Source organism: Bison bison, unplaced genomic scaffold, assembly GCF_000754665.1.
Source record: "Bison bison bison isolate TAMUID 2011002044 unplaced genomic scaffold, Bison_UMD1.0 scf7180017864167, whole genome shotgun sequence".
Classification (NCBI taxonomy): Eukaryota; Metazoa; Chordata; class Mammalia; order Artiodactyla; family Bovidae; genus Bison; species Bison bison.
This window is the reverse complement of record NW_011494739.1, coordinates 4,614,859-4,628,182: the sequence shown is the minus strand read 5'-3', so window position 1 is coordinate 4,628,182 and position 13,324 is coordinate 4,614,859. Positions and strand designations below refer to the sequence as shown.

The 13,324-nt window shown below is 50.1% G+C and overlaps 1 protein-coding gene across 1 annotated transcript in view; it reads left to right on the top strand.

Moving 5' to 3' along the window:
- The first annotated feature begins 2,173 nt into the window (after positions 1-2,173).
- The window catches only part of APCDD1L (adenomatosis polyposis coli down-regulated 1-like), a 17,925-nt gene continuing 6,774 nt past the window's right edge, over positions 2,174-13,324 (top strand). Inside the window, exons 1-2 of the mRNA XM_010841905.1 lie at positions 2,174-2,570; positions 12,419-12,557. Of these exons, the coding sequence (XP_010840207.1) occupies positions 2,174-2,570; positions 12,419-12,557 (536 nt within the window). The remainder of the gene's footprint in view (positions 2,571-12,418; positions 12,558-13,324) is intronic.

Here is a 13,324-nt window from a genome sequence, read left to right as displayed (position 1 = left end):
CTGCCCATGTATGTGCTGTGGACAGGTGTGTGGCCAAGCCAGCTCCTCATGACTGGCTCTTCCTGGATGTCCTGTTGGCTTCTTAAATGACACACGCCCAAAATGGAACTCTCCCCAGGCCCCCTTCTCAGGAATGGACTCCCAGACCCCAATTTCCCGGCTGAGAACCCACACAGACACACTCCCTCCTCCCTGTCTTCACCCCACATCCCAGCCGCCCTGGCACCTCCTCCTGAGAACCCCTCTTCCCCAGCCTCACCTTCATGCTGGGATTTGAGGTGGTCTCCCACGGGTCACTGTGAGCCGCCCCACCACCACTGCATACACTCGACCATCCTGACCACAAGCCCGCAGAGCCTTAGCGCTTCGGTCCCTAGCCGCTGTCACTGTGAGCCACCAACAGCAGTTGGCCATATCTGATTCTCCTGTCCTATAATAGGGTCAACCTTTCTCTCCAAATCAACTAACTCATTTTCACTTATTTTAAAAATTAATCTATCCTTGTATGCTTTAGCCTCGTGCTAACAAAATTCCAGGCTGGATGTGTCAGTTATCGAGCTGAATCTAAATAAGACAGGTAAACTTCAAAGGTAAACTGTCCATCACCTACCCCTGTGCCACCCAGGTGGGCACAGTGCCCTTGGGAAAGCATGCCTTTCAGAATGCCCACTGGCTCTCCTCCCGCCCCCACGAGGCTTCCTCACACCCCCAGAGTGAGGGCGGGCAATCCTCCATGCAGCTCCTGCTGCTCCCTGCCTCTCCCTCTCCTGCCCGCTGGCTCTGGCTCGGCTCCGTGTGCTCTCTGCTGCTCTCTGCTTGGGGACTAATGACTTCCTGCTCAGCTGGCTTGCTTTTCACACCTCCCCACCCCTCCAGCCTCTGCCCAGGGCCCATTACGGCCCTCTCCACCCATCAAGCCGCTCCTGCTCCAAGACTCTCAAGGAGCACAGAGGCGGCAAGGCTCCTCTTGGCAGACCGGACCAGAACACCCACCTCTGTCTCCCGAGTGCAGAACATCAGGCCGTGTGCCCCCTTGTCAAAGCACCTTTGCTATCCCGTGGCCAGGCACTTGGTAGGTGCAATGTGGCGCAGAGACCTGGGCCTGTGTGTGAACTTGGAAGGACCGTGGGGTTTGCAGGGAACACAGTTGGTTTGGATTTGGGGCCTTTCCACCCACCGACTCGTGTGACAGAAGTTAGACACTCTCAGACACTCCTTTTTGGAACCTCTGTTTCCTCGTATGTGGAATGTGGGCAACCCCAAGACCTACCCCAAAGGCTTGCTGTGAGGACCCCACAGATAAATAAACGTGGGTTCTGCAGACTCTAGAGCTACAGGAAACCTGTGTCTTGTTGTCAGTATGGTAACTAGACGCCCAAAATTTAATCCACTGTGGTCACACAGTTAGCCTGACTGTGTCCCCTGGGTGAGCTGCGAGCTCCCTCCCCGGGATGCCTCCCTGGGATGTGAACCCTTGATCCAGGGTGGCAAGGAAAGGTGAGAATTACAAGCCTGTTTACTTAACATTTAAGAAGCCAGCCCATTTCCTGCACCTTGCCTGCAACACTTAAGCCAATATTTACATCTTTGGGATTCTATTTGTATGGTAATTTAAAAATAGGGTTCGGACTTACAGCTCACCTTTCTCCTGAAACTCCAAAAGCACTTTAATTTTCTAGACAGTAAAATAATGCAGTAATTAAATATTACCATTTCTTTTAAAAAAAATAAAATCTAGTAATGCCTAACAAAATGGGTTTTTCAAAACATGATGTAGGTTTTCCCACAAAACTACACTCTCGGGAAATTCCTGATTTTGAATGTATGGAAGAGACCATGAACTCCATCTCAACACAATGTAAGAAAAATTGACTTGTTAAATTGCAATAATTTTCTTGCATTTAAAATCTCCATGCTTCCCAGCGTAGCTGACCCAAAGGCCCTCCCATGCGCGTCTTTGGGGAAAGGCCGAGAGGAGCTGGGATGGTTTGTTTGATTGTTTATGAAGCTTCCCGGACCCCTTTCTCACGGTTCCAAATTGGAGCGTTTGCTCTGCCTTGCAAACTTCTTCCAAAGGAGGCCAAGCTTGGTGACCCCGTTACCCTCGCCCTTGGGTCTCCAAATGCGTTCTTGGTAGGACTGGAGCCCAAGATTCCCCCACGTGGAAGAAGGCATGGGCCCCCGGAGCCGGCCTTCCAAGGGCTCCTCCACCAGCGCCAAGGTGGGCGGAGAGAGGCCCTGGCCCTCGGCTGAACGCCGAGGCTGGAGGAGACGGTGCTGGGTTTCAACCGAGGCCGCCCAACCGCCCCAACCAAAGTTCAAGAGGGCCCCCTTGTGGACACTTCCAAGAACAGCCCCGTACGTGGTATACTTCCCCAACGCCGGGGGCTGCGACCCGGGACCCCCCCACACCTCCGGACCGCTCTCAGACCCAAAGGCACTCAAGAGGCGACCAACAGTCTCCAATCCTCTCTCCTCGAAACCTAAGTATTTCTGTGAGACAAGAGGATTCTTGGCCCCTCCAGGCAAGACCTGGTGGACAACCAAGCTTCCCAAGGTGCCTCCCCAAGGTGCCTCCCCAAGGTCCCTTCTGAGCCTCTTTGCGGGAGTCTTCACGGCGAGGACACAACATCTTCTTTCTTACTGAACGTGTCAAAGCCTTGTGATTGCCTTGCCAAATTCCTGTCCTATAGAACAATGGAACCTTCAGTCTTCTGCCAGGAGAGCGAACAAGGATGCAATGCAACTGGAGACTTCTAGACTCACGTTCTGTTTCGCAAACACGGACTTGTAACTACAGCCCTCAGGGCAGCACTAGAATGCTCGGTGGGACCCAGGCAGGTTCAGAAGCCAGCAGAGATCTCACACTCCAGCACAGCACCCCACCCCCACGCCACTTGTTACTCCCCTCAAAGCATAGGGCTGGTATCTGTGGAGAGTATCGACCAAATTTGGTATCTGCTGCATGCATGCCCAGTCATGTCCGACTCTTTGTGACCCCATAGACTGTAGCCTGCCAGGCTCCTCTGTCCCTGGGATTCTCCAGGCAAGATCACCAAATTGCCATTTCTTCCTCCAGGGGATCTTCCCAACCCAGGGATGGGATTCACATCTCTTATGTCTCCTGCATTGGCAGGTGGGTTCTTTACCATTATCAGCACCTGGGAAGACCCTTCGCTCCCCACTGCAGTCACCCAGCGGTGGCTGGGACAACCCCACCCTAGAGGCTCTGGGCCAAATGTCAGGCGTTCTCCTCCTGGGGTCATCAGCCACTCTTCCCTGAGAGAAGGCAGGTGCTGATGAGGCTGAAGCAGGAAATTTGGTATAAATTATGAATATCTACAGGGCCAACGTGCAGATCTGGGAACACAGGCACTCAAGTTGAGCTCAGGAGGACATGTGTCCAAGACACCAGAACATCTGGGTGAAAAGAGAAAAGCTCCCATGAATCACCCGGACGCCTCGGCTGCTTGGAAGCAGCTGGACCTTGGCTGGGAATTCCTAGTTTTCATCCGGGTGGAAGACCCGGCCAGAGAGAGGAGTGATTAGCATTATCATGGGGCTCAGGGAGTTTTGATGGGAACGGTTTTAGTACTGGAACATTCCTAAGCAAACAAACAAATTAAAAAAAAAAAAACAAAAAAACCTGGCTGATGAGCCAGGCCTGGTGGGCCAGACTCTGTCTCCCAAATCCCCCCTTCCCTTCCCATCCCATAAGCCCTGCATTTTCTCTCCACTTAGCAGGAAACGCTCAACACAGGCCTTGGGGAGAGATCTACGTGGTCAGCCAGTCCCCTCGACAACATGTTTTCAATTTTGGAAACACAAGCATAATAAAACAGTTGCCTTCTCCAAGCAGCACCTATAACGTCCACCTTTTCCACCGATCCCTTGGTCCAGCCCAAACTGGAACTTTTCATGCAAAACAGGGGAGACAGTGACAAACCAAGCTACGTTCCTTCCACAGCCTTTCAACACACTGACATCTGAGTCTGAGGCCCTCCTGCATCTCAGAAGCTCAGAATCTGTTTTCCTAGGCATGCGGTCCCTCCAGAATTTCTGCTCCCTCAGGAGGGACCATGTCCTGAGGGAGCAGAAAGTTGCTCGCTCAACTCACCAACTCTCCAAACTCACCATGCAAAGGCAGGCACACTTCTCAGTCCCGGGAAGCTGCAGGGCTGGGGAAGCAGAGTGTCCTTTTTCTAGAGCATGCCATTTCTGAGTTTCCCAAAAATACAAAGTCTGTCCTGTCCAATCCCTCCCCCGCAACGCCCCTTCCCTCTGGCCTTGAAGGCAAAGACCCTCGGATCAGATGGATAATGAGATTCAATTACGGCCAAATGAGGGCCATATGAGGGGTGTGAGGGCTGGCCGTCCACACCAGAGGGGGAAGTTTAGGCTCCTTAGAATTCAAAGTTTATGTTCATATTTCTGTGACTTGCTGGTACCGGCACCGCATGTCAATCTGTGACCTTCTCAGGGGAGTTTAAACGGAAACCCTGCGTGGCTTTTGTGCCGTGGCCGCCTTGCAAAGCACGTCTTCTGCTGTAGCGACGCGGTGACGGCTGCCATCTCAACAGCCGGATTCCGAAGCTTGTTGGCCAAACGTCCCCTGTGTGCCGTTGCACGCCAGCATTTCTCAGAGTGTAAAGGGCGGCCGCCTCTAATCAAGAGAGGTTATTTTGGGGTGGGGATTTTTATTGAAAATGTGCGTAAGCTTCCAAGTACAGACATTCTAGGTGAATTACCTCAAGCTCAGGATTTTGAAATAAACCAGAGGGTTTCAGATTTTTTTTTTTTTTTTAAGCAAGAGAACACTTTTTTCAAAGCAGATCTTAATTAGCCTCCCAGGACATAAACCAGAGCAAAGGGTGGGGGGCCTTCGTGGGCTGAAAAAGGCCGGGGTCCCACTCACTGGGTCTCCCCTTCTCTCCTGAAAAAAACATCTCTGGTTTTTGGAAACCAGCTTGAAAACCTCTGATACAGTGAAATCTGATGCAGACATCTCTGTACTATCCAGTACAGAAGGGGCCCCTGAGCCCCTGAAATGGGACCCGTCTAAACTGAGCTGTGCTGGAGTGTATATGCACACCCGACTTCGAAGACTTGTGTTTGAAAGAGCGTATAAAATATCTCACTGCTAGTTTTTGTATTTATACATGTTGAATTTATTACAGACACTTTTGGGTCTGGATAAAATATTGTTAAAATTAATTGCACCTGCTACTGTTTGGCTTTTTATAATGTGTGACTCACAGTATGTGTCTATTGAGCAGTGCTGTGGAGCCAGGCTGGAGCCTGCCCTGGGATGAAGAACCATATCAGGGTCCTAGTTTTGCGGGGCAGGCCCCAAGGATCAAAAAGGCTTTAAAGCCAAGGAGCTAGCATCAGGTGCTTATGCCAGATTTGACCCATCCTCAAAACTTTCGGCAGGACTTGAGGCTCAGACTTAAATCTCCCTTTGACTACTTGTCTTTCCTTTCTCCCTACTTGGATAAACCAGGGTTCCCTTCCTGCTGGGAACTCCCTTACTTATTATCCTTCTACCCTCAGCCAGATTCTTAGTGATCCCAACAGCTGCAAGCCTTCTTTTTCCTCACTTCCATTTCAAGCCTGACCCTATTAGCCACACACATGATGGAAATCACCAGCCAGTTTTTAGGAGGGGAAGCCCCAAGGGATGGGCGAAGTATCAACAAGGAATTTATGGGCATTGATCTCATGGAGCATGAGTCATTCATTCATCCATTCAACTAAAAGCAGCGACCACGACTAGCATTTACTGAGTGCTAACTATGTGAAGGCATTGTCCTAAGTGGTGTCCATGTCTTGACACAACAGATCGTTAGCATCCACTGGACACTGTCCTAAGGGGCTGGGGAGTCGGCAGGGAACAAGAGAGATAAGGGCCTGTCCTCATGGAAAGGAGGGAGAAAGAAAAGAGGAAATAAAGGACGAAAAGAAAGAAAGAGGAGAGGGAGGGAGGGCAGGAGGAGAAAGAGAGAAAGAAAAGAGGGAGGGAGGGAAGGAAGGAAAAAGAAGAGAGAGACTTGGGGTGTCTGGAGTGACACCTCACTAGCAGTGAGCACCCAGCACCCAGATCTTGGTTTCTAAATACCATTCTCCAATAAAAGGAACCAGGACACCTTGGAGAAATACGTACATAATGAGCCTAGAAGATCTAGTGCCAGAAAGTGAGGACATGCTAAAACAAATAAATAACAAATGCATTTAGAAAGGACCCAGGAAGTAAGTCGATAGTGCTCCTGAGGGCCACAGGGATAATTTGAGCTACAGACTAAATAATGATAGCAATGGATTGTAACCTGTAAAACAAATATCGCTGAGTTCACACTAATACAAATAATAATCGAATAAAGAGATAAGCAAGGAGAAGAGAGCGTGCTTCTTTATAGCACAATCCCAGTTAATAGATTCAGAAAGAAGGGTGGAACTAGCAAATGACCATTTGGAAAACACCACAGTTATAACTTGTAAGTAAGAATCATCACTGGTCATCAATAGACACTAAAGTTAGCAGGGGGAGTATAATGGCAAACAAGATATTTGCATGATCTCTGAGTATATCCCCATAAGATAATTATTAATTACAAAGAGGAAAATAGTCATTTAGCAGATGCCTCCTTAAGTGAGTGGTCAAAGTTAATATCACCAGTGCTTCCTCAAGCAATGCACTGAGAAGGGCACAAAATCACTTCTTTGGGGTTTGGGCCCAAACCATGTAAACTGAATGTAATCATGAAGAAATATCCAAAAATCCTAAATTGAAGAACACACTTCAAAATAACTGGCCAGTACTCTTCAAAAGTGTCAAGTTTATGAAAAACAAAGACTCAAGAAGCATTTCTGATTGAAGGACTAAAGAGACCTTACTGTGGACTGCGACTGCAGCCATGAATTTAAAAGACACTTGCTCCTTAGAAGAAAAGCTATGACAAACCTAGACAGCATATTAGAAAGCAGAGACATCACTTTGCTGACAAAGGTCCAAGTAGTCAAAGCTATGGTTTTTCCCTGAGTCATGTACAGAAGTGAGAGTTGAACCATAAAGAAAGTTGAGGGCTGAAGAATTGATGCTTTCAAACTGTGGTGCTGGAGAAGACTCTTGAGAGTCCCCTGCACAGCAAGGAGATCAAACAAGTCAATCTTAAAGGAAATCAACTTTGCATATTCATTGGAGGGACTGAGGCTGAAGCCAAAGCTCCAATACTTTGGTCACCTGATGCGAAAAGATGACTCGTTAGAAAAGACCCTTATCCTGGGCAAGATTGAAGGCAAAAGGAGAAGGGGGTGATAGAGGATCAGATGGTTAGATAGCATCACTGACTCAATGGACATGAATCTGAGTAAATTCCAGGAGATAGTGAAGGATAGGGAAGCCTGGTGTGCAGCAGTCCGTGGGGTCGCAAAAAGTTGGACATGACTGAGCGACTGAACAACAACAAAAAGACGTAACAACTAAATGTGATGTCTGATCCTGCATTGGATTCTGGACCAGAAAGGAAACATTACTGGGACAACTGGTAATATCTGCATAGAATCTGTAGGTTAGGTCATAACATGGGATCAATGTTAATTTCTTGGTTTTGACCATTGCACTATGTCTATGCAAGATGGTAACCTTTGGGGAAATCAGGGCTAGTAGAGCTCTTTCTACTGCTTCAGCAATATTTTTGTAAGGTATGAAATGATCTCAACTTGCAAAGTCAAAAAATAAAAGTAAATTAACAACAGTAAGCAGGTAAGTAATTGAGAGAGGTGATGAGTGCTGTACAGGTGAGAAGAGAGGTAGAAAAGAGCAAAAGGGAAGGTTTGATGTCAGTCTGCCAGGAATTCCAATTATGCTGAGGCCGCAGCAAGCGGAGAGCACCCAGCTCAAAACAGAGGGAGGATGCTCTGGCCAAGAAATAGCTCTGCAATGGCCCCGAGGCGGGAGAATCTTTGCTGCTCATCCCCAGGAACACACAGTGGAGAAGTATGGTGGGGGCTTACGGATGGCCTTGGAAGACAGCCAATTTTGAAGGGCCCTGGAGATCCTAAGGAAAAGCATGGAATGCTACTTCAAGTGTATTAGGAAGTTTTTGGCCATTGTGTAAATTTCCTTTGAGACACTTATGATTCTTTGAAATTACAATCCATAGTGGGTCTCCTTGATTAATGCCAGCCTCCCCGAGAGAACAGGAACTCTGGCCATCACGTGCTCCCTTACAAAGCATGTAACGGCCATGCAAAGTTCATGGTAGGGGAGGGGAGAGAGAAGAGAATGGACAAAGGGTATGGTCCTGGGAGGCCTGGGTGGCTTGGTATGGGTTGTGAATTGAATTGTGGCCCTAAAAAGATGGTACCAGTAAATGTGACCTTATTTGGAAAAAGGTCTCTGCTGATATAGATGCAGTCGTACTGGATAAAGGTGGACCCGAACCCAGTGACTGATGTCTTTCTAAAAGAGGAGAGGGAGGTTTGGCTACAAAGACATAGACACATAGAGAACAGACAGTCATGTGAAGACAGGGAAAGAGTAAAATGATACACTTAAAAGCCATGGATGCCCTGGGCCCCCGGAAGCTGGAAGAGGCAGGAAGGACCCTCCCTTGGAACGTCCAGAGAGAGGCAGCCCTGCCCACACCTTGATTTCAGACTTCTGGTCTCCAGACTGTGAAAGAATAAAGTCCTGCCATTTTCAGTCTCGTAGTTTGCTGTCCTTGGTCATGAAGGCTCCAGAATGCACAGCCATGTTGGGAAGAGAGGCGATAACCTTGGCCTCTGCCATTCTGTGCACCCCTTCGGGCTACTGACCACATCTACATATTAAATAGTTGCTTATTAAATATCATTTACGTAAAGTGTTACTTAATTTTTAAAAAAATCCAATGCAGACCAAACCCCTTTTAAAACTCAGTCTTATCTTTGTGGGCTGTGAAAGCCTGATTTTGCTACAGTAACAGCCGCTGCTTTTTAACACCCTCTAAAATCGATGTATAACCACTGGAATAAGAAATGCTCACCACTGCACCTAAAATCACCTGGCACACCTCCCAGAACCTCGGAACAAGCCAATTAGGATAGAAAAAAAAGCGAGTGTTTTTCTTTTGCTTTTTGCCCCCAACAGAAAGATATCTGAAGACCTGATATTTCTCCATCTGCTCTGGCTACGAACCGCACGCCTTCCCTCCCCCGCCCCCTCCCCTATTGATCCAGACCCACGCGTCTCATGATCTTTGAAGAAAACAGGACGGTGCACCTGGGTATAAACCGGCTCCCAAGACTCCATTTTTCATCTGGAAAATGAAGATAATCACGTCCACCTAACAGAAGTGTTGTGAACAGCAGATAAGAAAAGGGCACATATTTTTTATTTTACGAAATACCCCCGAATAGGCCAATCCACCGAGACAGAAAGCAGATTAGTGGCTGCAAGGGTTTGAGAGGAGAGAGGCGTGGAGAGTGACTGCTAATGTGTGCAGGGCTTCCTTTTGGGGTGATGAAAAGATTCTGGAACTCGACAGAGCTGATGTTTGCGTGACCTGGTGAACATCTTAAATGCCACTGAATTTTAATCGTATGCTTTAAAGTGGTTAAAATGGTAATGTTTATGTTAGGTGTATTTTACCCTATTTTATTTGTTAATTGAATATGAAGCACCTGCCTGGGGCAGCCAACTCTCCATCCTCTGAACCTCAGTTTCCTTGTCTGCAAAATGGGGGCACAGACGGAACCTGGGCCATGGGAGGTCTTGCAGATGGTCCGTAGGAATGGCTGGCACACGTAGGCACTCCATCAGGGTGCCGACCGGCTGCCTCCTGGGTGCTTATGGGGTGAGACCACCTCTTGAGACCACAAAGTACCAGTGCTCAAGACAGGCTCCGAAGTCGTCTTCTCCACTAAGGCCCCAGGCAGGCTCCACGTGATGTCTGCGGTGTAGCCCACTGCTGGCATTCTGACTCACAATCACACAACAGGCTGGAGCACATCAGATCTGAAACCCCAGTAGTCTGGTCTGAGCAATTGGACGCTCCAGATTTCATTCTGCAGGTAATTTCAACAACACGATCTAATTTCAAATGTCCTGCTCTATGAGTGCAAAAGCAGCATAATTTTTAATTAGTGGGTAAACAGTAAATAATGGATGGCGGCAAGTGGACACCACTGTTAATTAAAAATCCATGGTTGATAAAAATCAATTTGGCCCACGCATTTAACTCCGTCTATCAGGTCCCTGAGAAAAGTCGTGCAAGCCAGCCCATGGCACCATCTGCTTTCCGCCGTGGTTTCCTGAGCCCAGACTTTTCTAGGGGAGAAGAGAGGGAGAGAGAGAAAAGAAAATCTATAAGCAGCCTCCAAAGCTGGGACTGGAAGCATTTCACGAGTTCATTTCTCATCGGTTGGTTTCATTTTTTGTAACCTTGAAGTTGAAGCTCCAGCCAGGAGGCAGTATCACGCTCCACTCTGAGCTTTTTACCAAGAAGGGCTCCATTTTGTGTTTCGTGTGTACATGTTCTGAATACGGTGAGATCCCACCATATCTCATCATCTCCTGAATTAATTAAATCCCAAATTTTCGCAGAAAAACAAGACAAACTAAAAGACACTTAGTGGGAAGATGGTATCTGAGGATTCATGTCAAAATACAAAATGTTTTTGGTGTCCAAAAAAAAAAAAACTAAAATTTTTTTTTTTTTAAGTTGAAAAAAAAAAAAATAGCATGTTGTGAACCCAACGTCTTCTTGGGAGCTCAAGAAGAAGGTGTGAAGCGTGGATACCCTGGCGTGTGTATTTCAGCTCCAGACTCCCAATCAGCTTTGCTGGGCGTTTGGCCCAACTCAGGCGCCTCAGCGTCCTGGCTCTGGTCCCCAAAAGACTAGATGTGCCCGAGTGAGCACAGAACTACTCTTTCAAGCCTCTCCTTGCATGGAGTTACTCTGAGGAGTGGCCCTGACAGCCCTTGGGGTAATCCAAGTGCCCCCTGTCCCTGGGGACACCGCAGCGCTGGTGCACCAGCTGTCTGTCTCCATCTGTCTTATTTGGTTGATTGAAGTCCACAAATCAGGTGTAGGGCACAGCAGGAACATACAAGGACCCAGTGCTGCAGCAGCATTTTCACTCATTCATTCCTTCAACCCCTTCCCCTGCCTGTGATTCAAAAGGAGCCACGGTTAAGCTGACAGGCCAGAGCCCACGGCCTGGCTCGAAGCCTGGCTCCATCCCCTGGGGCAGGCCAGGCCTGGGGCCAGCTGAGCCCAGTTCACTGAGCCCTTGGCTCTGCCCATCATGGGAAGTCGAGACTAACACCATTCCCTAGGGTCATCGCGATGGTGAGCTAACGTGTAAAAATATTTATAAAATAACATAATAAAGATGTCCAGAGTCGGTACCCAGCTAAGAGGGGCTGCTGCCGCCTCGTGTCGTCGTCACCATCAGCGTCATTCCAGCTTTCTCAGCCAGTCCTATGGGAACCCAAGAGTCTCCCAGGGAGACCCCAGACCTCTGGCAGGCCAAGGGGGAGCAGAGAGCTTGGGGGCCCCAGAAGACTGCTGTGAAGGGGCAAGGAGGGGACCCCAAGCCTCCCGGCCCGAGCACCTTTCCTGAACCTGGTGTGGTGTAGGGGGAAACACCCTAGGAAGGCTGGCGATGGAGTGGGGCCAGCGGGTTGCAGCAGCTATAACATTTGGATGCTGCTACCACCAAGCTTACAGCCTCCCGCATCTGGGCCACGTCAAGCCCGCCTCTCTGAGTGGGGATGACAGTTTCCAGGGGAGTTGCTGCTCTTTAGCAGATGAAGGCCCTGGTGCTCTCACCTCCGGGCCGCTCCTAGAAGTGAAGATCTGGCCAGGCCTGTCTGGTCTCCACCAGATGATCATATCTGGCAGGGGAGGGAGGGGTCCCTGAAGAGGGTGGGGGGCCCTCTTCCATGAGGCCTCTGAGTCCCCCACCCCCAACCCCACCCCCACCGCCCCTCTGTTGGCCTTGTGCTTCAGCCCGGGTCCTACCACACACATCCTGAGCATCACTGTGTACCCCAGTGCCTTCCTGGTCCACCCATGTGGGGATGGACAATGCCTGGGCCTGGCACCACCGAGAGACCACGAAGGGAGTGGCCGAGAGGGGCAGGTGCAGGTCTGGCTGCTCCAGGGGGCAGAGGTCAAGCTGAACTTGGGCTCGTAAGGGAGAGGATGGCAGTCCCACTGTCCGGCTTCTCTGTCTGGGTCCTGGCGGCCTCCTGCCCCTGGTGCAGGGCCTTTTCACAGCCGCCCAGTGGCACTTGGCCACAGGAGGAGGTGCAGGTGGGCACAGACTCTTGCCTAGCTCTCTGCTGCACCCTGAGCCAGGAGGGGGGTGCCAGTCAGCTAGAGAACTAGGGTGTGCCCAGATCGCTGACCTGGGTCTGTCTGCTTTGCAGCCCGCACTTCAGAGGCAGCTGGGATGGCAGGGGCGGGCCATCTCCACTGGGAACCAAGCTGCCAGCAGCCCCTGCCCAACAGAGCCCTGGTCACCGCGCTGCTGCCCCCACGCCTGGATGGGCCCTGGATCTCCACTGGGTAAGACCTGAGGGTCATACTGAGCACAGGCCCATGGGCCGGGAGACCTCACCCTGAACCTCCGTGTTCACATCTGTGAAACGGGCACAATTCATCTGGTTGTCCAGAGGCTGCCCAGGCATGGGCTTGCTTGTCACCCTCCCCAGAGTGAGCCTAGGAGGCCAGAAGGAGCCATCCACCCAATTCTCCCTTTCACCTGATAGTCTCACCTGACATTTCTGAGGCCCACTGCTGCTCTGAGGGGTGGGCTTAGCGCTCTGCCCTCACTGGTGGGGCAGCCAGGAGAGTCCTCCCCGCTAGGGTCAGAGAGAAGGCAGGCAGCGTCCTCACCCACCATCCCCTTGGGCCAGTCCCACTCTGGGGTCAAGGACTGGACTTTGCATGTCCTCCATGCACCTCCTGAGGTCAGGGGGAAATTCCACTGCCAAACATCTGCTAGCAGCTCCCTGGGGTGGGTGGGGACTTGAGATCTGCAAAGTTGCTCTGGATGCATTCCCAGGCTCTGCCCCCACCTTCCACAGGCCAGGTGGGATTCAGGCATCACTGGCCAGGGTCAGTGTGAGACAGAACATGGGGAGGAAGGGGGCTGGCTGCAGGCTGTTCTTGCCCTGGGACAACAGCATTCCAGATAGTTCTAGAAGCTTCTAGTATTTTCTTCCTAGAAAGTCCTCCATTGTACCCTTCAGATAGGGTCTGTTGCTTTCTGGGAGCAGCATAGGGAAGGACCCAGAGTCTGAGAACCACGAGGACATCTAGTGCGACCTGCT